Here is a 27,119-nt window from a genome sequence, read left to right as displayed (position 1 = left end):
TAAGGTGAAGACACGGTCTTCTGAGTTGAATCTCAGCCTCCCTAACCAGACGTACAGTTGTCACAGCAACTGGAACTGGTCCAACAAATCATGTGTCTTCAACAAGTGACTGGTTCTATCCTCTACCTCCCTTTACTTAAGTTTGTCTTCGTGAAGTCATTGCCTATTTGTCATACCTGTTTGACTTCATTGCTTGACTTCTATCGTTGATTGGCTTCATACTATCTTCCATCCTAATCCTTACTACCAAGCTGCTATTAGTCTTTGTACTTTCACATTATTGCATACTTGACTATGGTTTGCTTGTTGTAGTTTATCTTCCACTGCATATCAATTAGGTCATTTCTATTGTTTGTCTTCGAAACTTCCACATTTTGAAGACTTTGATAAAAATCGCCTATTCACCCCCCTCTAGTCGATAACTAGCACTTTCAATTGGTATCAGAGCAAGGTACTCCCTTGTTCTATGTGATTCAGTTTAACCACCTGGAGTTTAGCTATGTCGACTGCAGGGATAATCAAAGTCTCCGCTGCTTGCCCCGTGTTCGATGGAACTGAATATCCCTACTGGAAGAATAAGATGCGCATGCATCTTGAAGCCATTGATGTCGACCTCTAGTATGTCGTCAAGAACGATGTTCCCAAAACTGGTGAAGGTGTCACCCCTACTGATGTCAAGAAGTTCATTCAACTGGACTCGACTGCAAAGAACATCATCTGTGGTCATCTGACCAAAGGACAGTATGGCCGTGTGAGTGCTCTGGAAACGTCAAAGCTAGTCTGGGACTGGCTATCCAAGGTCAACGAAGGCGTCTCAACTCAGAGAGATCAAAGGATCAGTGTTCTTCGCAACCTCTTCAACCGCTTCAAGAGAAACGACAATGAAAATGTCCAGCTCATGTTTGATCGCCTCACCGACATCACAAATGAGCTTCAGGCTCTTGGCGCCACTGAGATCACCAAGCATGAAATCGTCAAGACACTACTGAGATCTCTTGACAGCTCCTTTGACACCCTTGCCCTCATGATACAAGAACGCCCTGACTTCAAGACACTCGATCCGTCTGATATACTTGAGAGGCTCAACACACATGAGTTCCAGCTTTCTGAGAAAAGAGATATCTATGGTCCCAACTATGGCCGAACTCGCGCTTTGAAGGCAAAAGTTGTTTCCTCATCTGAAGAAGAATCTGACTGCGGTTCTGATGATCCTGAAGACATTGGAAAGGAACTTGCTATGCTTGTGAAGAAGTTCCAGAAGTTCACCAAGAAGAAGGGCTTCAGAAAGTCTTCATGATCTAGCTCAAGAAATGATGAAGCTTCCACTCATGACAACAAGAAGAGAACATGTCACAAGTGCAAGAAACCTGGACACTATATCTCTGAGTGTCCACAGTGGGACAATGAGAAGAAGAAGAAGAAGAGCAAGGAATATGATTCTGATGACAAGAAGAAGAAGAAATCTTCAAAGTCTTCTTCCAAGTCCTCATCAAGGTCTTCATCTCATAAGAAGAGCTCATCTGGCAAGGCTCGTGCTTTTGTTGGCAAGGAAATGGATTCAGAGGAGGAGTCTGCTTCTGAGGAGGCGGAGGTGGAATTTGAAGAGGAGTCTGACCCTGGCGTTGCAAGTCTGGCTCTAGCCACAGCCTATGTTGCCAAGTCCATCTTCAACACTGAAGACAATGACTTCCACACCAACGCTGAAGCTGATGACAAGGACGATCCTGCTCCCACCTACTGCTTCATGGCACGTGGTGCCAAGGTAAAATCACGTGATGCTTACTTTCAAACATCAAGTGAAGATGACTCTGATTGTGAATCCAAACCCAGCTACAAAACACTTGCTAAAATTGCAACTGAACAACAAAAAGCTATGGAACATACTCAAAAACTGTTAGACAAAAGCGATGACCTGTTGGACGCGGAAATGACACGTTCACAGTCCTTAGTTGAAGACATAAAAAATCTTCATGCTAAGTACCAAGAACTTGAAAGTCTTCATGAGACGCTCTCAACCACTTATGAAAAGCTCTCCTATGATTATCTTCAAAGGAAGCAAGAGCTTGAGAAATTGAAAGCGGCTCATGAAGATCTTCAAAAGGAGAATGAGTCACTTCGCGCTCAACAGATCAGTTCCGCTCAGGATGGATTTGAACCACCATGTCTAAAATGCATTGAGCGTGATAACGCTACCTCTGTTGCTGAATGTTCCACTGCTGCTACTGTTGCTTTGTCTTCAACTACTGATGTGGTAACTAACCCCTCTGCTGAGGATACCACTACTATTGCTGATGAAAATGCTAGGTTGAAGACATTGCTTGAAACAGGGATGTATAAAAGTCTGAAAGGACATCAGACACTTTGCGATGTCCTCAAAAAGCAGATTCTGAACCGAAACCCTAGGAAAGAGGGTGTTGGGTTCGAGAGGAAAATGAATGTTGATGGTTCCTACTGGAAGCCTGAGCAGTATCCCAAAACCACATGGGTTGCTGCAAAGGAACCTTCAGTGGATCCATCCACCTTATCTGGCTTTACCTGTGCTAATCCTATTATCATTGATGAATCCTTTGATGCAAACTATAAACTGTTCAAAAATCAGAATGGTGAAGTGTTTGCCAGGTATATTGGTACTAACTGCAGGAATGGACCACCTATGAAGAAGATCTGGGTTCCCAAAAGCTGTCTTGAGAATCTTCCAGTGAATGTGATCATGACACCACCAGGGAAGAAGACAAACCCCAGACCTAAGGCGTCATATGGTCCAAAGGCTTCATACAGATACAGACTCACCTGAGTCACCCTAACGCCAATGTTTTGCAGGGAAATCGTACTCAAACTTATGAATATGAGCGTGTGTCTTCAAACCGCTATGTTCATAGAACTAAGAACTTTTCTGCTTATTCATATGAGTATCATTCATCTCCTGCAAGGCTATTTGCTAGGGCTCCAAAGCCGAAATTCTCAGATGCTGCACTTAGACTCATTGCTTCTAAGCCACCCCTGAAGATGTGGGTGGTGAAGAAGAATTAACTTTCTTTTGCAGAAAAAGGTCTCCAGCCAGCAATCAAAGGCGTCCGATACTATTGCTGGGGACCTAAAACACAATAAGGGACGCATGATAAAATGGTCTTACTATGTATTTCACATGAGAATCGCTTACCAGTCATACTATGAGTTCTAACCTTGATCTAAGCTGTAATAATCCTTGTGTGCGTCAAATGCTTATGCTTCACAACATACTTTGTGAAGCCTATCCTCCTAACTGCACTGTAGGGTATGACACCTCATGCTTCAGAGTGGATTATGGACAGCGGATGCACTAATCATCTGACTGGTGATCGAAGTCTTCTCATGGACTCAACCTTACGTCCATCAGACAAGAGTCACATCACATTTGCTGACACTGGTAAAAGCAAGGTATTGGGTCTAGGTAGAGTTGCAATCTCAAAGGATCAACACATGGATAAAGTGATGCTTGTTGAATCCCTTGGGGTCAACTTAATGTCTGTCTCAATGCTTTGTGACTTGAACATGATTGTGCTATTCGGAAAATATCGTTGCCTTGTACTAATGGAATCTGACAAGTCTCTAGTCTTTGAAGGGTATCGGAAAGATGATCTATACATGGTAGATTTCTCAGCAGGTCCACAGCTTGCCGTATGTCTTCTTGCAAAAGCTTCAGAATGCTGGCTCTGGCATCGGAGGCTGGGGCATGCTGGCATGAGGAACTTACACACACTCGTCAAGAAGAAGCATGTCATAGGCATCGAGGGTGTCAAGTTCAAGAAGGATCATTTGTGTGGTGCCTGCGAAGCTGGAAAGATGACTAGGGCAAAGCACCCCTCGAAGACAATCATGACGACATCTCAACCCTTCGAGCTGTTACACATGGACTTATTTGGCCCTACTCACTACTCTACCCTCACAACAACAGCTTGTCTCTATGGCTTCGTCATTGTTGATGACTACTCAAGATATACATGGGTGCACATAATTCTCTACAAGACTGAAGTGCAAGATGTCTTCAGACGCTTCGCCAATCGAGCCATGAACAATTATGGCGTCAAGATCAAGCATATCAGAAGTGACAACGGCACTGAGTTCAAGAACACCGGGCTTGATCTTTATCTGGATACAATGGGAATCACTCATGAGTTTTCTGCTCCATACACACCTCAGCAAAATGGCATTGTAGAGCGCAAGAACAGAACCCTCATTGAGATGGCTCGAACAATGCTCGACGAGTACAAGACACCAAGAAAGTTCTGGCCTGAAGCTATTGATACAGCATGTCACATCATCAACCGTGTTTACATCCATAAGCTTCTGAACAAAACATCCTATGAGCTCCTTACTGGCAAGAAGCCAAATGTCAGCTACTTCAGAGTATTTGGTGCTAGGTGCTGGATCAAGGATCCCCATCACAAGTCAAAATTTGCACCTAAAGCTCACGAAGGCTTCATGCTCGGTTACGGAAAGGACTCGCACTCTTACAGAGTCTTCAACCTCTATCACTACAAAATCGTTGAAACTGTGGACGTGCGATTTGATGAAACCAATGGTTCACAAAGAGAGCTCCTGCCAAGTACACTAGATGAAGCTCCGTCCAGCGAATCTATCAAGCTGATGGGAACTGGTGAAATCATGCCTTCTGAAGCATAGCCTGAAGAGGAACTTATCATTTCTGCACCAAACCAACCTGAAGACAATGCTCAGACCGAAGACAATCCTCCCAATGATGACAATGATCAGCATGAGCAAGGTCTTCGTCCAGTTCATCCTTGTGTTGCAAATGAAGTACAAATTGAGAAGATAATTGATAGCATCAATGCACCTGGTCCACTTACTCGCTCAAGAGCAACACAGTTAGCAAATTTCTGTGGGCACTTTTCGTTTGTGTCAATATCAGAGCCCAAGAAAGTTGTTGAAGCCTTTATGGAACCTGAATGGATTCAAGCCATGCAAGAAGAACTTCAACAGTTCAAGCTGAATAATGTTTGGGAACTTGTCAAGCGTCCTGACCCTCGCAAGCATAACATTATTGGCACTAAATGGATATATCAGAACAAGCAAGATGAGCACGGTCAAGTCGTCAGAAACAAAGCACGTCTTGTGGCTCAAGGATATACTCATGTTGAAGGAATTGACTTCGATGAAACATTTGCTCCTGTGGCTAGGCTTGAAGCTATTCGCATACTGCTAGCCTATGCTAACCACCACAACATCTTACTATATCAAATGGATGTGAAGAGTGCATTCCTCAACGGCAAGATTGAAGAAGAAGTGTACGTTGCTCAACCACCTGGCTTTGAAGATCCAAAACATCCTGATATGGTGTACAAGCTAAACAAAGCACTGTATGGCCTCAAACAAGCTCCTCGCGCTTGGTATGATACGATCAAAGACTTCCTAAAGAGAAAAGGCTTCAAACCTGGATCCCTCGATCCCACACTCTTCACGAAGACATATGATGGTGAACTGTTTGTGTGCCAAATATATGTGGATGACATTATCTTCGGCTGCACCAACCAGAAGTATAGTGATGAGTTTGGATACATGATGCAAGAGCAATATCAGATGTCCATGATGGGTGAGCTGAAGTTCTTCCTTGGTCTTCAAATTCGTCAGCAAAGGAATGATATCTTCATATCTCAAGAAAAGTATCTCAAAGACTGTCTGAAGAAGTTTGGAATGCAAGATTGCAAAGGTTACACGACGCCAATGCCAGCCAAACACCATCTTGGTCCCGACGACAATGGTAAAGAGTTCGATCAAAAGGTATACCGCTCCATGATTGGTTCTTTACTTTACCGATGTGCATCTAGGCCAGATATCATGCTTAGTGTTTGCATGTGTGCTCGATTCCAAGCGGCACCAAAGGAATTGCATCACTTAGCTGTGAAGCGAATTCTTAGATATTTGCCTTACACCCCAACACTCGGATTATGGTATCCAAAGGGCTCAAGATTTGATGTGGTTGGATTCTCGGATGCTGATTATGCTGGTGACAAGGTGGATCGCAAGTCTACATCAGGCACATGTCACTTTCTGGGATGATCACTTGTCTGTTGGTCTTCAAAGAAGCAAAACTGTGTATCACTCTCAACTGCTGAATCTGAATACATTGCTGTTGGATCTTGCTGCGCTCAGATTCTATGGATGAAGCAAACTCTCAAGGACTATGGGGTCACTCTAAAACAAGTACCTCTCTTCTGCGACAAGGAAAGCGCCATCAAGATTGCCAACAATCCAGTCCAGCACTCGAAGACAAAGCACATTGAAATTCGTCATCACTTTCTCAGAGATCATGTCATGAAGAAAGTGTTGGAAATATGCCCTAGAGGCAATAATAAAAGTATTATTATTATATTTCCTTGTTCATGATAATTGTCTTTTATTCATGCTATAACTGTATTATCCGGAAATCATAATACACGTGTGAATACATAGACCACAATATGTCCCTAGTGAGCCTCTAGTTGACTAGCTCGTTATGATCAACAGATAGTCATGGTTTCCTGGCTATGGACATTGGATGTCGTTGATAACGGGATCACATCATTAGGAGAATGATGTGATGGACAAGACCCAATCCTAAGCATAGCACAAAGATCGTGTAGTTCGTTTGCTAGAGCTTTGCCAATGTCAAGTATCTCTTCCTTTGACCATGAGATCGTGTAACTCCTGGATACCGTAGGAGTGCTTTGGGTGTATCAAACGTCACAACGTAACTGGGTGACTATAAAGGTGCACTACAGGTATCTCCGAAAGTATCTATTGTTTTATGCGGATCGAGACTGGGATTTGTCACTCCGTGTAAACGGAGAGGTATCTCTGGGCCCACTCGGTAGGACATCATCATATGCGCAATGTGACCAAGGAGTTGATCATGGGATGATGTGTTACGGAACGAGTAAAGTGACTTGCCGGTAACGAGATTGAACAAGGTATTGGATACTGACGATCGAATCTCGGGCAAGTAAAATACCGCTAGACAAAGGGAATTGAATACGGGATTGATTAAGTCCTTGACATCGTGGTTCATCCGATGAGATCATCGTGGAACATGTGGGAGCCAACATGGGTATCCAGATCCCGCTGTTGGTTATTGACCGGAGAACATCTCGGTCATGTCTGCATGTCTCCCGAACCCGTAGGGTCTACACACTTAAGGTTCGATGACGCTAGGGTTATAAAGGAAGCTTGTATGTGGTTACTGAATGATGTTCGGAGTCCCGGATGAGATCCCGGACGTCACGAGGAGTTCCGGAATGGTCCGGAGGTAAAGATTTATATATAGGAAGTCCTGTTTCGGCCATCGGGACAAGTTTCGGGGTCATCGGTATTGTACCGGGACCACCGGAAGGGTCCCGGGGGCCCACCGGGTGGGGCCACCTGCCCCGGGGGGCCACATGGGCTGTAGGGGGTGCGCCTTGGCCTACATGGGCCAAGGGCACCAGCCCCAAGAGGCCCATGCGCCTAGGGAACCCTAGAGGGAAGAGTCCTCAAGGGGGAAGGCACCTCCGAGGTGCCTTGGGGAGGATGGACTCCTCCCCCCCCTCCTTGGCCGCACCCCAAAACCCATCTAGGGCTGGCCGCCGCCCCTAGGGGGTGGGAAACCCTAAAGGGGGCGCAGCCCTCCCCTTCCCCTATATATATGAGGCCTAGGGGCTGCCCATAACACGCGATTTGATCTCTCGTTGGTGCAGCCCTGCCCCTCTCCCTCCTCCTCTTCTCCCATGGTGCTTGGCGAAGCCCTGCGGGATTGCCACGCTCCTCCACCACCACCACGCCGTTGTGCTGCTGTTGGATGGAGTCTTCCTCAACCTCTCCCTCCCTCCTTGCTGGATCAAGGCGTGGGAGACGTCACCGGGCTGTACGTGTGTTGAACGCGGAGGTGCCGTCCGTTCGGCACTTGATCATCGGTGATCTGAATCACGACGAGTACGACTCCATCAACCCCGTTCACTTGAACGCTTCCGCTTAGCGATCTACAAGGGTATGTAGATGCACTCCTCCTTCTACTCGTTGCTGGTCTCTCCATAGATAGATCTTGGTGACACGTAGGAAAATTTTTGAATTTCTGCTACGTTCCCCAACAGAAAGATATTGACATCATTCACGTCAACACTGAAGAGCAACTGGCAGATATCTTCACAAAGCCCTTGGATGAGAAAAGGTTTTGCAAGTTACGGTGTGAGCTAAATATCTTGGAATCCTCAAATGTCCTGTGATCAGGCACACATCCTAACACTTATGCATGTTGATGACTTAGATGTGCAACACACGAAGTAAAGTATATCTTCAAACAATGAAGACTTACATTCTGAGTGTGAATACATTAACGTGGAATTTGACTTCGGAGCGCCATGATAATTGTGCGCCGTGTCTGGGTCTAATACTTCCTATACGGTGGGTAATGCCACCACCAAATTTCTTGGTTTGAAGTGTTTCACGCATGGCGTTATTGTTGCAATGTCTTCGCATTTGGTTTGTCTTCATATTTCAATTTATCTTCATGATTTGATTGCTTTCTGATATACATACTAGTATTCTGTCCTCTACAGCATTCACTTATAGCTATGTCTTCCTTGTTGAATCTTTTGAACTAAGTGAATGTGATCGGACCCTAATCTCTCCATGCTTTCTATCTCAAACTCTATCTGTCCAAATCATATGCATTCTATTGAAACTGTCGAATGTCTTCTCTGCATCCTGTCAGCAGAAGGCACAGAGACAAACATTAAGTCTGTTTTTAAATGATTCGTCCTTATTGTTTGAAATCCAAAGAAGCCGGAACAACCATCCGACAAACTTGGCGGGCGTGGGAACGTGCGACAACTCTGAGTATGTTGCATGCTTGCCACGTGTCCCTCAGATGTGAACAGGCAGGGGCACCTGCGTAATTGTGCTATGCCGCACCCCTTCTTATAAATACATGTCCCCTGCGGTAAAGAAAACCTTCTTCCACCTCTCCACCTCGTCAAAACCCTAGCGCCACCGCTAGCTCTCGACGACGCCGGCGACGAAGCGCTTAGCTGCCGTGACTTCTCCGACGCCGTCCTCACGCTGGCCGCGGACATCGTCCTCTCCGCCGCCGCCGTAGGTGTCCTCCATCGCCAAGTTAGGGCACGATGGATTGAACTACTCGGTCTCCTACTCATCCCATATAGCAGTTCTTCGTGTGGTAAATATAACTCTATTTTTACCTTCTTTTTGATCCTCAGTGATTCATCCTATTTACCAAAATTGGTTTCTGCCTATACAATGTTAGATCTATTCTGCCTGCATATCATACTGCCCAGTATATTCACTTAAGCTTCATATCTAGTTAGATTCCTCACTTTTACTTATTCACAGATTCGTACAAATCTGGAACCAACTCTCAACATATAAGTGAATGTCTTTGCAGCATGAGGTCAATGTCTTCAAACTGATTTATCTTCAAAATCTTCTGAGAATGCATATGACCTCTTCCCCTTCCCTCGCATCTCTAATGCTGTCATAGGTACATGTCCGTGGGAGAATCCCTTGGTTCTCATAGTCTGCATTCGTTTGCAGAATTCTTACATCAACACATTAACTCTCCTGAAGCTAGTTCCTGTTTGTCCAGCAAGCGAAAGCCTTTGAAGCCTTTGAACGTATTAAAGCCATTCAGTTTGAAGTTCATGGCTGCAGAGAAATCAGTAAGGAAGGGTGGCAGACAACGTCGAGGGGGAACATCAAAAGATTTGCCTGATGACCTCGCAGAAATTTACAAGACAGATCTTGAAGAGGATTATAACCAGCACAAGACACGAATCCAATGGATTCGATGATATTGGGCTGAATAATGGTTCAAATACAAGTTCGTGACCCAGGAATATGCTGAGAAGAATGCTATCAAAAGTCCTTGGGGTGATATTCTCTATCGAGGCCTTCCACTCAAGAACAGAGCTGAAGCTATTGCACAGGATTTATATCCTTGTATGGTCCGTGGACCACAGCCTGACAATGCTGACCCATCATCATTGCTCTGGTGTCATGACGATAATCTCTTCAAGCGCAACCTCTAGCACGCAAAGGCATCAGCCAAGGAAAACAAGAAGTCATTGGGATTAGACTTCAACCCTGGTCCGTATGCTCCCCGTGCTGACGGCTCACGTGATGCAGAACCCAATGTCATCGGCCCCTTTTCAAACCTTGATGGCCTCATCACTTACATCTTGGTCCAAAGTGCCAAAGTGGATCATTCTGACAATGATGATGACACTGATGAAGCCCCAGCTCCTCCTCCAAAGCCACAAAAGCTAAAGAAGAATAAGGCTTCAACATCAGCTGCTCCTCCAAAAGCTTCACGTGCAAAGCCACTGGCCACTGCACCTCCTGAAGACAGTGTGCAGTTTGAAGATCTATCACGCATCTCCAAGAAGATGGAGAAGAAAAAGAAAATCGTCAAGAATACTGATCAGACATTGACTCCTGCTGCCATTCTACGAGAAGAGCACATTGATATGTCCAGCGATGACGATCTTGCAGATGATGCTCTTGAGCAACTGATCAAGAGCAAGGAAGAAGCAGAGATCTTCAATAATTTGCCTCTCTTTGATGTGGCAATCATCCATAACTTCATTGATGAGTGGTTTGACACCCCAAATCTCAGCTTTGATGATCTGCAACTCCCAAATGGCCTCAGCGTCGCCTTCAATGGCGCCATTGCTTCTGAGCTAGCTCTTACTTAGCGTATCATTGAACTGAAGCACAAGATCGACTATGAGAAAGCTCAGTTCAAGAAGCATGTGGCCAAGCTCAGCGTGCAAGATGTCAAAAACTTCAAGATCATGCTACACGAGCTCAAAGAAGCTTTTCACAAGAAGCGTGAAGAAGCTCGAGGCTCTCGTGAGCGCATGAAGAATCTGGCTGACAAGTGTGTGCTAGCCTACAATGAGGCTAAGAAGCGCAAGGCTCTTGGTCGTCCTGGCATTGACCCCAGAATGGCTGCAAAGAAGAAGAAGCTATCAACTGTCCAACCTGCACCTTCAAGGCAGGATGCACCTCGCATAGTCTTCCCAAGCAGCATGACTGGCTTGAAGCCAAAGGTCATGTCAACCGCTTCAGAACTGAAGAAGACGAGGGCTTCCGAGGCTGAAGCCAGAAAAAGGAAAAACACAGAAGCCTCTGATGCTGCTCCCTCCAAGAATAAGCGCAAAATCAAGAAGAATCATGCTGCTCTCACAGAGCCCCTAGTTGTTGAACCTATCTCAATGGTTCGCCCTGCATCTGAACACCAAGAACGACGGATGATTGTTCATGAGCCTGCTTCCATAGAGGCTTATGAAGCTGAAGACATTCCAGCAGTTGATCCCATCCCTGCTGAAGACATTGGTCACCATGACAATGTTGAAGATGATGAAGTTCTTCCTCAGATTGAACACAACTTGGTATCATCGCCTATTCTCACGAACAGCGAACTCATCAGCATTGGTCGTCCTCTGACGCCAATTGCCCAGGATGCATCATGGGCTGATCACCCACAACAACAAGACTCCCCGAGTACTCCCCAACAACAACAACTCACACCACCTGTGCAAATTGAAGAGGATGAGGCCCAGCCAACTCCATCTCCAAAGGCGTCGCCTGTATTACAAAGGCTTCTCAAAGGACCAAGGCCTCAAGTCCCTCTTCCGAGCGTTCCAGAAGGAGAAGTGCGCCACCAATCTGTTGCACGTCAAGTGTTTCCAGAATCCACTCCAACTGTGAATGTCTCCGTGTCTGAAGCCAAAGCTGCTGAAGACAATCCGGCTGCATCAACTGACGACGAACAAGAAGAAGAACATCTCCCTACTCCCCCCATTACTGAAGAAGCTGTTCCTGAAGTGAACGTGCCAGTGCCAGACCCTCCAGCCCATCAAGCGGAGGTTGAAAATTTTGAGGCTGCCACCACCAACACAAATGAAGCCCATGACGTAGTCATGGCTGAAGCAAGTGTGGAGCCTGCACCAACCAATATACCAGAAGCCAATGCTACAACTGCTCCTGAAGCTTCTGTTGTGCAGCCTGAAACCACTGTTGTTACCACTGCTCCTGTTCCGCCATCAAGGCCCCATACAATTGAGCAAGCATACAACCATGGCCAGCTAATCACTGTCAGATGGCCCATTCTGGTCCCTCCGCCTAATGTCTCAGGTCCTCAGTTTGATTATCATATTGAGCATAGGCCTCAGGTCCAGAAACCAAAGCCAAGACTGCCAAGGTTTCCAGGTACTGCCACCTCTACAGGGTCCTTCAATGCAAATGGCTTCAAAAGCCACAACACCTTCTTTGACAGCGCAAAGAACCCCTACTCAAGGCCAAGAATATCATCTAATCGTTTTTGGAGTCATCAGCAACGAAGCTATTACTCCTGCGTTCTGTATGATCAAGGGCGCATTTTCCCTCATATGCGCCTCGACACTGAAGCCATTGTTGGACTGCCATGCTTAGAAGAAGCACTTGACTGCTTTTGTGATGCAGGTCTGCTCAGCTTTATGACAGACAAAGAACATTGGAATGAGGAACTTTTGCTTCAATTCTATGCTACCCTCCACATTCGCGGCTACAACATAGATACAAAGACATGGGTTCTCGAGTGAATGACAGGAAATGTTCATCATGAAGCCAAAGCTCTTGACATCATTGAGCTTACAGGGTTATCCACTCCCGGAGAGCTGTACGAACCTGATTGTCAACTCCATCGCAATGCACTGGAGAGCATCTTCCATAAGCCAGAACCCAACATGAGCCAGATGTTGAGCATGATGAAGCCTTTGCCACATGACGCTGAATACCCAAAGGAGTTCTTTGTTGATGACCTTGAGTATCTGCCGCGCACAATATATCACATCATCAGGCGGACTCTATGGCCTATCAAAGGGCATTCATCAGCTGCAAAACTTGAAGGAGCCATGAAGACATTGGTCTTTTACATCCTCAATGGCATCAGCTTCAATGCACAAGAATTCTTCCTCCGGCAACTGGCTGCGTCTGGATCTGACCTTTTTGGCCTGAAATTCTATGCTCCATGGGTCATGCGCCTCATCAAGCTACACTCTACTATCAACTATCAGCCCTCTGCTCGCAATCATATGATATTTCTACCAGAGGTTGATATGTCAGTTGAAGCCATATACCCTGTGCCTGCTAAGAAGCCTCTTTGTCTTCAAAATGCTGAACACCAAAGCTTCACTTAGCCCATGGAAGGAGTCCAAGCAGTAACTCGTGTCTATCCAATGGCTGGGAACACTCGTCTGCCTCATCGTGCGCCAACTGAAGCTACTGAGAGCACAATTGCCCAAAGGCCTAAGAAGCGCTCTCGCGTCCTAAATGACCGAGAACTTCTTGTGGCACTGCATCAGAAACAAGACAAGCATCACTTTTGGCTCAAGCGACAGATGCAAAGCCTCTTGGTGGACGTCAATCGCATTCGAAATCTTGCCACCAAGAATGCCTTTGTCACTCACGAGACCTGTCGGCGATCATGGAAGAGTTTGACATTGCTCAGTGCTGAAGCAGATCTTCAAGACGATGGCTTCACTGAAAGATTCAAGTTTGACTCCACTCCTCCACGGAATTCTGTCCTACGTCGAACTCCATCTCTTGAAGACTCTGACTATTCTTCCTCCGCGGCAACTGTGAATGCCAAAGTGATCGATGATGAAGACAATGCTACTTCACCGCCCCATACTTCTGCACGCATCGACACTGCACCAAGTTCGTCTGCGCCGCCAAACAACAACGACAACCCTGCTGCTTCACCTACTCCTCATGAGGACGAGTAGATGCTCTATGTCTTCAAACCTTTTTGGTCATTACTAACAAAAGGGGGAGAAGCATATGAGTTTGATAGCCTTCAAGCGGGTTCATATGGGCAGTTACTTTATATTTGCCTAGTGTTTACAACTCTTGCTTTTTATACATTTTGTTCGTTGAGTTGTAACACTTAAACTCGATGGTCGTCTGCTACTTATTTGCTTTTCCATGTGCGATGATAACTTCCACACTTAGATCATTCTGCAGACGTCCATTTTTCATTATGCATGTCATTCTCTTAGTCATAACATTTCATGCATGATGAATTATCTTCATAAGTTGAAGAGGATCTCCACAAGTACAACCTGCCATGTGCATTTGCATTCCAAAAGCAAATTACTTATATGCACATCTTCGGGGGGAGCCCTTGCCACTTATGAAGACAATACCCTATCCTTTACAATTTCACATACTTCATTCCCGTTGAAAACTTCAACCAGTTTGTCATCAATCACCAAAAAGGGGGATATTGTAAGTGCATCTAGTGCCACCCCTAGTTGGTTTTGGAGTATTGATGACAAAGTTGGTTGAGGGACTAATGCATTTGTGAGAATTGCAGGATAACGCAGGTAGTGTCCCTCATTGATTCGGTTTACCTACCGGAGATGACCCCTAAAAATGTATGAAGACATTGACGACAATGGTGGTATTTGAAGATATTCATATTGAAGACTATGACATGAGAAGACAATGAGTGAAGACTATGGAGCGCGAAGACTGTGTTGTTTCGTTGTTTCCTTTTCTTCTTTGTTGAGTCATAGGAACCACCGTACTGTCAAGTGGGGTCCAAGTGAACAAAGTCAAAATGACTGAAGTGATTCTCAACCCAAATCCTATGTCTCCGAGCGAAGACAATGAGAGCAAATCTTATCTAGAGCTGGATGAGTCAGCTTTGCTTGTAGCCCAAGTAAAGTTGTCGTGTGTGTTTGAAATCTGACCGTTGGAACACGTGTCAGTTCCTTAGTGACCCATGGTCATTTCAGACATATCAGGTCGGGTTGCCTTGTGGCTATAAATAGCCCACCCCTACACCATAAATTGGTGGCTGCTCAGAGTTAGTTTACGGCTTTTGTCGTTTTGAGAGCAACCCACCTTGAAGCCTTTGAGAGAGAGAAATCCTTGCGAGGACAAAGCCCAAACACCCAGAGCCAAAGAGTGTTAGGCATCACTGAAGTCTTTCTGTCTGAGTGACTTGAAGACTTATTACACTTGAGGACTGTGTATCCTCCAGCCGGTTAGGCGTCGCATTCTGAGCATCCAAGAGTCATTGTGGATCGCCGGTGAACGAAGTCTGTGAAGGTCCGGAAGTCTACCTTGAAGACTTACCAGAGTGATTGGGCGAGGACCGTGTGTCCTTAGCTCAAGGGGAATAAGGTGAAGACGCAGTCGTCTGAGTTGAATCTCAGCCTCCCTAACCAGACGTACAGTTGTTACAACAACTGGAACTGGTCCAACAAATCCTGTGTCCTCAACAAGTGACTGGTTCTATCCTCTAACTCCCTTTACCTTAAGTTTTTCTTCGTGAAGTCATTGCCTATTTGTCATACCTGTTTAACTTCATTGCTTGACTTCTATCATTGATTGGCTTCATACTATCTTCCATCCTAATCCTTACTACCAAGCTGCTATTAGTCTTTGTACTTTCACATTATTGCATACTTGACTATGGTTTGCTTGTTGTAGTTTATCTTCCGCTGCATATCAATTAGGTCATTTCTATTGTTTGTCTTCGAAACTTCCACGTTTTGAAGACTTTGATAAAAATCGCCTATTCACCCCCCTCTAGTCGATAACTAGCACTTTCGGTGTTCGGTTCTGATTTCTAGCTGGCGCTCGATCAATGTGATCGTTTCTGTAGCTCTGATCCTATGTCGGAGCGTGCTTCCTAGATCCATAGATGGATCTGGTCATACCGGATTTTTTGTCCAGGAGCTCACGTAAGTCGTGTGCTGACTTGTGTGCGGTATCATGTCGTTTTGTCATGGCCACGGGGTTCTATGGCCTCGCCGTCGAATTCAAGCAGCAGCTTGCGCTTTGGATAGCTCGTTGTGTGACGATCGTCGTCGTATTTTTCTTCTGTGTCGAGCACTTTGTTCCATCTGCGGTTGAGCGTATCCTGCGCGGCCTTAAGCCTTTGCTTCTGCTTCTTTAGGCTCCTCGTGGTGGCGATAAGACTTTTGTGGAGGTTCTCTTGTTCCAAGAGTTTTTCTGGGATGATGAGTGCATCATCGTCCGGGCTGTTCTCTTCTTCGGAGACAGGTTGGTGAATTTTACCCTCGGGATCGGCGTTATCATCATCTCCTGGCTCATCCTGCTCCATCGCTGGGTCCATGGGGTCGCTGTTTCCTTTGGAATCAACCGGGGTATTATTATTTCTTGCGCCGTTGTCGCTGCTTTTACTGTGGCGGGATTTTGACCGGCATCTACGGCGCCGCTTTGGTGGCTTATCGAGGGGATTATCCTTTGTTGTATCGTCACCATCGCCTTATTTTGGTGTGTCCACCATATATATATCATATGATGAGGTGGCTGTCCAGCTCCCTACAGGCGGTGGTTCCTGTTCTTCTCCTGCATCGTCATCCATACCTTCGATATCTTCGGAGTTGAAGTCAAGCACGTCAGTTAAGTCATCGACAGTGGCTATAAAGTGGGGTGGGTGGGTGGGAGACGAATTTCTTCGTCGTCCGCTCCCCACTCGAGTTGGACATAGTTCGGCCAAGAATCTCCTGACAAGGAAAGAGACCTTAATGAGTTTAGGACGTCATCCAAGGGCGAGTGCTGAAATATATCCGCGACGGTGAACTCCATGACTAGTGCCCAATCAGATTCGATAGGCACGGACGCATGCGGTTCGGATCCTGTGGCCAGAGACGAGTCCGAGGGTCCGATGACACCACTCTCACAGGAGGTGGGATCAGTGTTCGGCTCCGACGCCGATGAGTGTGCGGCTTCCGTGGCGGGGTTCATCCACCCGCCCTTGGAAGGCATAGTCTGCTCCGAATTGATTCCCGGCGCCACCGCGGGCGCAATCTCCCAAATACTGTCCGACGACAGATCAAAGTCATGCCCGCCGTGACCGTTCGGCGCACCCGACATGGGCTCAAATCCGTCGAGGATCAAGTCTCCGCGGATGTCGGCAGTATAGTTTAAGCTTCCAAACCCGACCTGATGGCCAGGGGCGTAGCTATCGATCTGCTCCAGATGGCCAAGTGTATTGGCCCACAGTACGAAGCTGCCGAATACGAAGATCTGTCCGGGAAGGAAAACCTCCCCTTGGACTGCGTCGTTGAAGATGATTGAAGGAGCCATCAAGCCTTACAGTGACGACACAGTGGAACTCTCAATGAAAGCACCAATGTCGGTGTCAAAACTGGCGGATCTCGGGTAGGGGGTCCCGAACTGTGCGTCTAAGGCTAATGGTAACAGGAGGCAGGGAACACGATGTTTTACCCAGGTTCGGGCCCTTTCGATGGAGGTAATACCCTACTTCCTGCTTGATTGATCTTGATGATATGAGTATTACAAGAGTTGATCTACGACGAGATCGTAGAGGCTAAACCCTAGAAGCTAGCCTATGATTATGATTGTTGTTGTCCTATGGACTAAACCCTCTGGTTTATATAGACACCGGAGGGGGCTAGGGTTACACAGAGTCGGTTATAGAGAAGGAAATCTACATATCCGAATATCCAAGCTTGCCTTCCACGCAAAGGAGAGTCCCATCCAGACACGGGACGGAGTCTTCAATCTTGTATCTTCGTAGTCCAACAGTCCGGCCAAAGTATATAGTCCGGCTGTCCGAGGACCCCTTAATCCAGGACTCCCTCACCCGTGACGGGTGGGACTTGGCTTGGTTCGGCGTCGGCATCGTCGTCCATGCTGTCGATGTCTTCGGACGCGTAGTCTAGCATGTCGGTTAAGTCTTCGACAGTGGCTATTAAGTGGGTGGTCGGTGGGGCGTAAAATTCCCCACTCTCATCCCCCATCCCAAGCTGGGTACAGTTCGGAGGTAAGGCCTCCATGATGGCGAGAGACTGCATCAAACCCAATGCTTCATCTAAGAGCGGAAGTGAGACCGGAAACTGCGGATTTGCTGGGCTGAGTTCGTCATGGGACACCTGATCGGGCCCGTGGAGTGCAGACCTCGACAATTCGGGATGGTTGCCCAGAGCCAAGTCTAAGATTGCATCTGGGTCTTTGGTCGGGAGTTCCACAAGGGGAATAAGTCCGGCGGGGCTTACGCTCTCGTCTTCGGACAATGAGACCCGCCCCGGGTCTAAGGCCGAGGCGGGTATGGGTGTTGACCCCTGGACGGGATCTAACAAGGGATCCGAAGAGTCTTCTTGGCGGGGACACAGAGTGGCGGCCGAGGCCGTGAACCCGTCGAAGACTAGCTCTACTCGGATGTCAGCACTCGTAGTTCAGGTTTCCAAACCTGATCTGGTGGCCGGGGACATAACTATCGACCTGCTCAAGGCGGCCGATCGAGTTGGCACAAAGCACAGAGCCACCGAACACAAAAACCTGCCCAGGGAGAAAAATTTCCTTGGACACAACATCATTGTTGATGAAGAGGTGAGCCATCAATCCTTCTGTCGAGATACAGCGGAGCTCTCAATGAAAACACCAATGTCGGTGTCAAAACCGGCAGATCTCAGGTAGGGGTGGCCCAAATTGTATGTTTGAGAACCAATGGTAACTATGGACAAAGGACACAGTATTTACCCAGGTTCGGGCCCTCTTAATGGAGGTAAAACCCTACTCCTGCTTGATTATATTCGTGGGTATAGGGGTTACAGGAGTTGATCTACCACGAGATCGAATTGGCTAACCCTAGATTAGCTAGCCTAGCAACGTTGTGATCCTGCCTCCGATCTACCCTCCGGTTTATATAGACACCAGAGAAGCTTAGAGTTATACAAAACCGGTTTTACAGAAAGGAATAACATATCCGAACACCTATACTTGCCATCCACACATACGGGAGTCCCTTCCGAACACGAGAGGTGACCTACTGTCTTGTACTCGACGGCCCATCAATCCAGTCCACATCCAATAGACCGGACGCCCGAGGACCCCCTAGTCCAAAACTCCCACATTCAAAGACCAGATGCGCCGCCCATCTCTAATCACCAGGAGAAGTCGCCATCTCGGTGGTCCACCTGTAGCTAGCTCTGGTGCGTGGAAATGAATTACGGGCTACTGGCGGTTTGATGCATGGCGGATGGAGATGCCCTTGAAGGCTTAATTAAAACATAGGTGAAGCACTCATCAAGCATACATAAATTACTCGGCGGATCAATAACAAACAATGCACCGTTATCCAGCTGATCATTCACTGACAGGAGATCGATAACAACCGAACGTTCGGTCTGGGAGCACCCCAGGCCGAAGCTTCGTTCGGGACGGGAGGGGCATCGACCGAACGCTTCGTTCTCGTTCGGGAGGAGAATGCAGCCCGAACGCCTCACCCACCAGGCCCTACAGGCCTTTTTCCTATGAAAAGAAAAACAAAAAATAAAGCCCGTGTATGACTAGTAAAAATCCCAGTTTTTCTGCGGCTAATAAACATGGGTCCTTTGCACGACAAAATTGCCATGGACTTTTGCCATTCTATGAAAGAAATTGCCATGTTCAAGTTTATGTTCAAAAATGCCGCAAAAAAGGAAGAAGTCGTGGCAACCTTCATCTCTACAATACGAAAAGTTACCATCACTACGAAAGTTTACAAAAAAAGGGAACTTTTTGCCATGAAGTGATATGGTGAAAAAATTCTCTCTAGGCACACATAAATTTTTCGGAAAAAATGGTGAAACCATTTTAAGTTGTAATGATATTGTACATGTAATTCCAATAGCAAAACAAATTTCAAAGAATCAAAATTTTTTGCCATGGAAAAAACAATTTTGAAAGAACAAACTTGTCATGTTCTCAAACTAATTTGTGATGGTCATGACAAACATTCTTCGGATGGACATGGCAAAAGGACACAATGAACCATGGCAAAATAATGCATTTAGTTGCCATGGAAAAGAACACATTTATAAACAATACCGATTTTAGTTGCCATGGCAAGTTTGCCATAATTTTGAACATCTTAGGTTGCCATGTTTTTGAACATCGTTAGTCGCCATAGCAAGTTTGCCTTGTTTTTGAACATCACTTGTTTGTCATGTTTTTGAACATTTTAAAATGCCATGGCAAATTTGCCATATTTGTGAACATCTATAAAGTTTGACATATTTTTAAACATCTATAACTTTGCCATGGCAAGTTTGTATGTTTTTGAACATGTTAATTAAAGAAGTTTGCGATGGCATAAAATGGAGTGAAATTTGTCATGGCAAAAATGGTTTAATTTTTGCCATGGCAAAAATGTAGTACTTTTGCCATGGAAATAAATTTAAAAACGTCATGGTTACACAAGTATATTTAAGATGCTACATAGTAAAATTTGCCATGTTCTATAAAATGTAAATTTTCCATAATATTTAAATTAAAATTGCCATGGCAACTTAAAATTAAATTTGCAATGGCAACTTAAACTAAAATTTGCCATGTGAAATAAAGTATTTTTGCCATGGCAAAAGTGAAGTAAAAATTTGCCATGGCAAAAATGGAGTACTTTTGCCATGGAATAAATTAAAAAATGTCATGGCTATGCAAGTATAATTATCGTGCTATGTAAATTTGCCATCATATTTAAAACAAAATTGCCAAGCTCTTTACAATAAATTTTCCATGGCAACTTAAAGTAAATTTTGCCATGGCAATGTAAACTAAAATTTGCCATGTGAACAAAAGTATTCTTGCCATGGCAAAAAGGAGTAAAATTTGCCAAACAAGTTTGCCATAAACATCTATAACTTTGCCATGGCAAGTTTGCATGTTTTTGAACATGTTAATTAAAGAAGTTTACCATGGCATAAAATGGAGTAAAATTTGCCATCGCAAAAATGGATTAAAAGAGTATCTTCGGTTGCCAAAGAGCTAAAAACGCCATGATGTACATACTTATAAAAATTGCCATGCTACTGTCAAAATGGGTATTTGGAAAATTTCACTAGCAGGTCCCATGCTAAAGGAATTTGACTTTTTTTGTTTGTTTTAGACCAGTTCAGTGAATTAACACATATACCCCGATAACGTGTGACCATTCGGTCTGGGAGCACCCCAGACCGAACGTCACGTTCGGGACGGGAGGAGGATCGATCGAACGAGTACGCTCGTTCGGGAGGAGAACGCCTCATCCCGAACGCCCCCACCAACCGGGCCCGGCCTTTTTCCTGTGAAAGGAAAACGAAAAATAAAGCCCATATTAAGTTACGATTAGTAAAAAAAAAAGCCCAGTTTTTCTGTTATTAGTAAATAATGTTCTTTCACACGTCAAAATTGCCATGGACTTTTGCCATTCTATGAGAAAAAATTGCCACGTTCAAGTTTATGTTTTTAAAAATGGCGAAAAAGGGAATAATCATGGCAATTTGCATCTGTACAGTATGAAAAGCTGCGATCACTTTGAAGTTTACAGAAAAACGCAAAAGTTGCCGTGAAGTGATATGGTGAAAAAAGTTCTCTCTAGACACATAGAAAATTTTAGGAAAACAATGGAGAAAACATCTTAAGTTGTAATGATATTCTGCATGAAATCCCCATGGCAAAAACAAATTTGAAAGAATAAACTTGCCGTGTTCTCAAACTAATTTGTAATGTCCATGACAAACATTCTTCGGATGGACATAGCAAAAAGACACAACGAACCATAGAAAAAAATGAATTTAGTTGCCATGGAAAAAGACATATCTATAAACAATACTGATTTTGGTTGCCATGCCACATTTGCCATGTTTTTAGACATCTACAAACATTGCCATATTATTTTGAACATCTTTAGTTGCCATGGCAAGTTTGCATATTTGTGAACATGTTCATTAAAAAGAAGTTTGTCATGTTTTTGAACAAACTTAATTAAAAAAAGTTACCATGTTTTGCACATATTAAAAGTTTGCCATGGCAAGTTTGCCATGTTTTTAAACATTTTATAGTGCCATGGCGAATTTTTCATATTTTTGAACATGTACAAAATTTTGCCATGTTTTTGAACATCGTAAGTTGCCATGGCAAACTTTGCCATGTTTTTCAACAATTATAACTTTGCCATGGCATGTTTACATGTTTTTGAACATGTTAACTAAAGAAGTTTGCCATGGCATAAAATGGAGTAAAATTTGCCATGGAAAAATGGTTTAATTTTTGCCATGGCAACATATCTTAAGTTGGCATGGCGCACATTTGAAGTTGTCGTAGTAAAAGTTTCCATGGCAAACTTTAGATGATTTGTTAGTTGGTGTGTGGAAAAATAATCCAAAGTTGCCATGGCAGCTTTAGATGATTTCTTAGTTGGCATGTGAAAAATACTCCAAACGGAAAAAAATTTGCCATGGAAAAACAACTTAAGTTGTAATAAAATAGGGAACATTGCTAATTTTCCATGGTCGAAAATCATCGTTTTAAATGGTGGATGGGAAAAACATGTAAACTTGCCATGGCAACACAACACATCTGAAGCTGTTCGTATGGCTAACATAGTAAAAGTTGCCATGGTAAACTTTAGATGATCTATTAGTTGGCATGTGGAAAAAACACTCCAAACTTGCCATGGCAACTTTAGATGATTTGTTAAACGACGTGTGGAAAAAATACTCCAAACTTGCCATGGCAACTTTAGATGATTTGTTACGTGTGAAAAAATACTCCAAACTTGCCATGGCAACTTTACATGATTTGTTAAACGACGTGTGAAAAATACTCCAAACTTGCGATGGCAACTTCAGATGATTTGTTAAATGGTGCGTGAAAAAACATGTAAAAATGGCAACTTTAGATCATCTCCTCTTCTCTAAACAAAAATCTCTGTTCACAAATCAGGCAGATTACAGCTAAACGCATGAAAGCGAGTTGATGGCTATCGATGGCTACTATTCACTAGTGAAGACAGAGCGCACACCTGCTTGATGGTTCAGATAGCTGGTGACCATGAGAGCGAGTTGATGGCCACGCTGAAGAGCTGGACGTAGACGACAAGCGCGATCATCTGGGCGGCGGCCGCTGCGACCATGACCGCTTGGTCGAGGCGGTCGGAGCAGCCGAAGAGGGCTTGAATGGCACGGCGGCTCGAGTCCTCGTCGGCCCGTCGTCGAGGCACGCGCCATCACCGTCAGCAGGCAGCGACCCGTCATCCCCACCGCTCCGAAAGCGATGGATGGGGAGTGTGCCACCAAGGACTCGGAGGCGGGCGGCTCCATGAGCGGCGGGACCAGCCGAAGAGCCTCAGCAGCCCCTCGCTCTCGGGAAGGATCCCGCATGGAGCGCCCCCTATAGCCAGTGCCACGCCCTCGCTGCCGCTACCACCGAGGCACCACCGGATCTCCTCCGGCCACCACCGCGGCCTTGAGCCCATCCCGCCTACCCAAAGGTCCCAGGCGGAGGAGTTTGGGGCCGGGCGTCCATGGCGAGGGATGCAGCGTTGGATGACCTGCAAGGATGCGGCGTCGGAGGATTTGGGGACCGGCCGTCCATGGCAGGGATGCGGCGTCGAAGGAGTTCGGGGCCGGCCGTCCATGGTGGGGGTGCGGTGGAGGAGATGCCCGCGGTCGCTGGAGCCTAGCCATGCCGCTCACCATCCCCACGCCCGGCGACCTGCTCCGACCGCCGGAGGCCTTCGCCGCCGTCCCCGCCTGCCCAACGCTGGCATCTGATGTTCTGTAGTGTGGATAAGAGAGTGGGAGGAATGGGAGGAGAACGAGGGAGTGGTTCGGGTGACTTTGGCTTCCTCCCGAACGACTCCCAGTGATGACGTGGCAAGCGCATGGCGCCAAGATTCGTGCGACGGCAACGAGATGGTTCGGGAGGAGATGCTAAAATCCGGACGTTCGGGAGTTATTGATTCCGCACAAAAAAACGAGTAGTGGTCTTTTCTTAGGCCTCAGCGTTAGTTTTGCTTCCCCCTCGGCAGCCTGTTGTTGTGAGATCCTTCGCTTGCTGCGAAAAGTCCATTCTGCACCCGAGCTCATATGCTCCCGCATGAACAGTAAAATTAAAAAAATTCAAAAAATTTCAATTTTTTTTGAGAGAAACATTGACAAAAGTTTTAAGTGCCTGCAAAAATTCATCATGAAATCACATTCCTGAAAGGCGTGGCAAAAAAAAAAACAAATTCAGTGCTTCAAAATGCGTTTGAAAGTAGCTTTTTCAGAGTACTATTTTTGTTTTTTTTTTGCCACGCCTTCTAGGAATGTGATTTCATGACGAATTTTTGCAGGCACTTAGAATTTTTGTCAATGTTTCTCTTAAAAAAAATTGGAATTTTTTGAATTTTTAGCATATGAGCTCGGGTGCAGATTAGCCGCGTCCCGCTCGCTGGCTCACACTGGCAGCATGAGGTCCCTCACACAAAGGGCCTTGCCTGCCAACTGAACCGTTTCGCCCGTGCAGGGCGCAGCGCTGGGACTCATGCATGGGTGGGATAGATAGCCGGCGTTTTCGGCGTCGGCTCCAGCGCCTCTTCAGTCTTCAGCCCTGGAGACAGAGGCAGCTCTTCTTCGTTTCAGTAGTCTTTGAGCAGAGCCACCTCCATCCAGCAAGAACGCCTGCAGAGCGATGATGGTTTGTGCAATGCAGTCGAAGCTGGCCTGAGAGATTAACCAGTGCACTGCTCATGCGTGTGTGTTTTTCTGAATCCAGGCGCTGAGCGAGAGGCAGCCGCAGTCGGAGAAGAAGGCCCCGCGGGCGAGGCCCATGTCGGCGAAGGCGGTCTTCGTGCTGTGCGCCACCAGCTTCTTCGTGGGGCTGCTGCTCAGCGGCCGGATGACGGTACTGTCTCCCCCGGCGTCGGGCAGCCACGGCGGCTCGAGGATCGCCCTCTTCTCCGACGACGACTGCGAGCACAGGCGTGTAAGTGTCACTAGCGTTCAATCACACCATTTCTCCGTTCGCTCGACGCAAGCACACCCCACGTACGTACATTGTTGTCGATCCTGCATGCGGCTTGGTTGATCGTTCATTCCGTCTTCTTTTTCAGAAGCTGGAAGAAGAGAGCAACCCGAACGATGTCATGAACGAGGTGTCACGAACCCACCAAGCCATTCGGTAAGCACGTACAAATATTTTTGTTAGTCCCGACAATCAGGTGCCAATAGTATACTGATATTTGCTACGCATGTATGCGATGGTGCAGGTCTCTGGACAAGTCTGTGTCGTCGCTGGAGATGGAGCTGGCGGTGGAGCGCGCCAAGAGGAACGGCGGCCTGGGCGCGGCCGTGCCGTCCAAGGGCCTCCCGAAGGTGTTCGTGGTGGTGGGCATCAACACGGCCTTCAGCAGCAAGAAGCGGCGCGACTCGCTCCGCGACACCTGGGTGCCCCGGGGCGACAAGCTCCGGCAGCTGGAGAAGGAGAAGGGGGTGGTGGTGCGGTTCGTGATCGGGCACAGCGCCACGCCCGGCGGCGCACTGGACCGGGCCATCGACGTGGAGGAGGCGGAGACCAGGGACTTCATGCGGCTGGACCACGTGGAGGGCTACCACGAGCTGTCCTCCAAGACCAGGATCTACTTCGCCGCCGCCGTCGCCACCTGGGACGCCGCCTTCTACGTCAAGGTCGACGACGACGTGCACGTCAACCTAGGTACGTACGTACCACACGCAGCAGTGGACTGGACTTGCTATGAGTTTGTATACGTACGTACCGTTGCTCCATCGATCGAGCTTAATTGTGTGGTGGTTGTGCGTGCAGGGATGCTGACGAACAGGCTCGCCAGGTACAGGACGACGCCCAGGGTGTACGTGGGGTGCATGAAGTCCGGCCCGGTGCTGTCGCAGAAGTAATCTAATCTAGTGCACCGAACTGAATAGATTGATTATTGACCGTCGTTTTGCCATGTCATTTTAACTGTGATCTCTCGCCATGGGTGTGTGTGGCTGCAGGGGCGTCAAGTACCACGAGCCGGAGTCTTGGAAGTTCGGGGACGAGGGGAACAAGTACTTCCGCCACGCCACGGGGCAGATCTATGCCATCTCCAGGGACCTCGCCTCCTACATCTCCATCAACCAGTAAGTACAATCTGCGTCCTAGGGTAAATGATCTTGTAAATTAACGTCGTTGCCTGATGATTTTCGTCGTATTATGATGGATGCGCAGGCCGATACTGCACCGGTTCGCGAACGAGGACGTGTCGCTGGGCGCGTGGCTCATCGGGCTCGAGGTGGAGCACGTCGACGACCGGAGCCTCTGCTGCGCCACGCCCCCTGGTACGCACAGTGCCTCCGTAGTTTTTCAATTAATCTAAACGGTGGTGAGGAGGATGGCCACTAATCCCCTTTTCCTCCGGTGTACGTACGTGCAGACTGCGAGTGGAAGAAGCAGGCCGGGAACGTGTGCGCGGCGTCCTTCGACTGGTCCTGCAGCGGCATCTGCAAGTCCGTAGACAGGATGAGGGCCATCCACAGCGCCTGCGGCGAGGGCGAGGGAGCCGTCTCCAACTTCGCCGCCGCCTGATCGGCCGCGCCACCCCTAGTGTCGACCAAGCTATGTTACATGCTTTGTTTTTTGTCAGACCTGAAAACTATCATCAGAGAAAGGAACCAACTGTAGTTTCCGGCCGGCAGGTAAACCGTAGAAACGTAGCGGCGTTTTGAGAACAGAGCATCTGGTGGTTTGGTGATCGAACCGAAGGTCATATCCTTTCATATCTGATGGTTGCAAGGCTTAGCTTTTACCAAAGTTAATCATTTGTATGTCCATTGTTAGGATTCCAAGCCAGTGCTTAACAACTTAGTTTTATAAATCATGGGCAAACTGCCGTGGACGAATCGATGTTAATTATCATTGCCACCATGCTTTTGTTGTGACTGCACTTGCCTTCTCATCAGTCATCACCGCCCTCCTCCGCACTTCCTCTTCGTGTGTCCTCCTCAATGGGGTGCCGGGATCCCCAGTTCTGCACGGGCGGGGTCTTAGGCAAGGAGACTCACCGTCGCCGTTGGTCTTTGTCATCGTCATAGATTCGCTTCAACATCTTCTCAGCTCGATGACGAGGGTTGGTCTCTTTCACAATATTAGATGGTGTGGCACCTTTGTCGGATTTGGCTTTATGCCAATGCTGCTGCTGTTTTTGTGGCGTCGGCTCGGGTGGATATTCCTTAGGTTACCTGTAATGGAAATATCATAGCTAGTATTATGCATGCCAAATAGACATTTTAATTAGATGACATGAAATTAAATGAAGAAAGAGAGCG

General features: G+C 46.7%; 1 protein-coding gene and 1 long non-coding RNA gene across 2 annotated transcripts; one reads left to right on the top strand and one right to left on the bottom strand.

Moving 5' to 3' along the window:
* Positions 1–20,680: 20,680 nt before the first annotated feature.
* LOC123134265 (uncharacterized) lies at positions 20,681–23,637 on the bottom strand. Its single transcript, XR_006465604.1, has 2 exons — positions 22,835–23,637; positions 20,681–21,113 (listed from the first exon to the last, which is right to left on the bottom strand). It is a non-coding gene; the product is annotated as an uncharacterized lncRNA (long non-coding RNA).
* A 667-nt stretch (positions 23,638–24,304) lies between these two features.
* On the top strand, positions 24,305–26,718 carry LOC123134253 (probable beta-1,3-galactosyltransferase 8). Its single transcript, XM_044553533.1, has 8 exons — positions 24,305–24,492; positions 24,571–24,780; positions 24,908–24,975; positions 25,064–25,509; positions 25,618–25,705; positions 25,809–25,934; positions 26,023–26,132; positions 26,228–26,718. Exons 1-8 carry the CDS (start codon positions 24,487–24,489, stop codon positions 26,377–26,379), a joined length of 1,206 nt encoding a protein of 401 aa, XP_044409468.1. The 5' UTR covers positions 24,305–24,486; the 3' UTR covers positions 26,380–26,718.
* Positions 26,719–27,119: the final 401 nt, after the last annotated feature.

Source organism: Triticum aestivum, chromosome 1B (assembly GCF_018294505.1).
Source record: "Triticum aestivum cultivar Chinese Spring chromosome 1B, IWGSC CS RefSeq v2.1, whole genome shotgun sequence".
NCBI classification, from domain to species: domain Eukaryota; kingdom Viridiplantae; phylum Streptophyta; class Magnoliopsida; order Poales; family Poaceae; genus Triticum; species Triticum aestivum.
This window is presented reverse-complemented; position numbering and strand designations above follow the sequence as displayed.

Excerpts from the sequence above, each read along its gene's own strand:
- LOC123134253 (XM_044553533.1), top strand. Across the intron at positions 24,976-25,063 it reads CGAACCCACCAAGCCATTCG|GTCTCTGGACAAGTCTGTGT; the intron begins GTAAGCACGTAC and ends GCGATGGTGCAG. Across the intron at positions 25,510-25,617 it reads CGACGTGCACGTCAACCTAG|GGATGCTGACGAACAGGCTC; the intron begins GTACGTACGTAC and ends TTGTGCGTGCAG.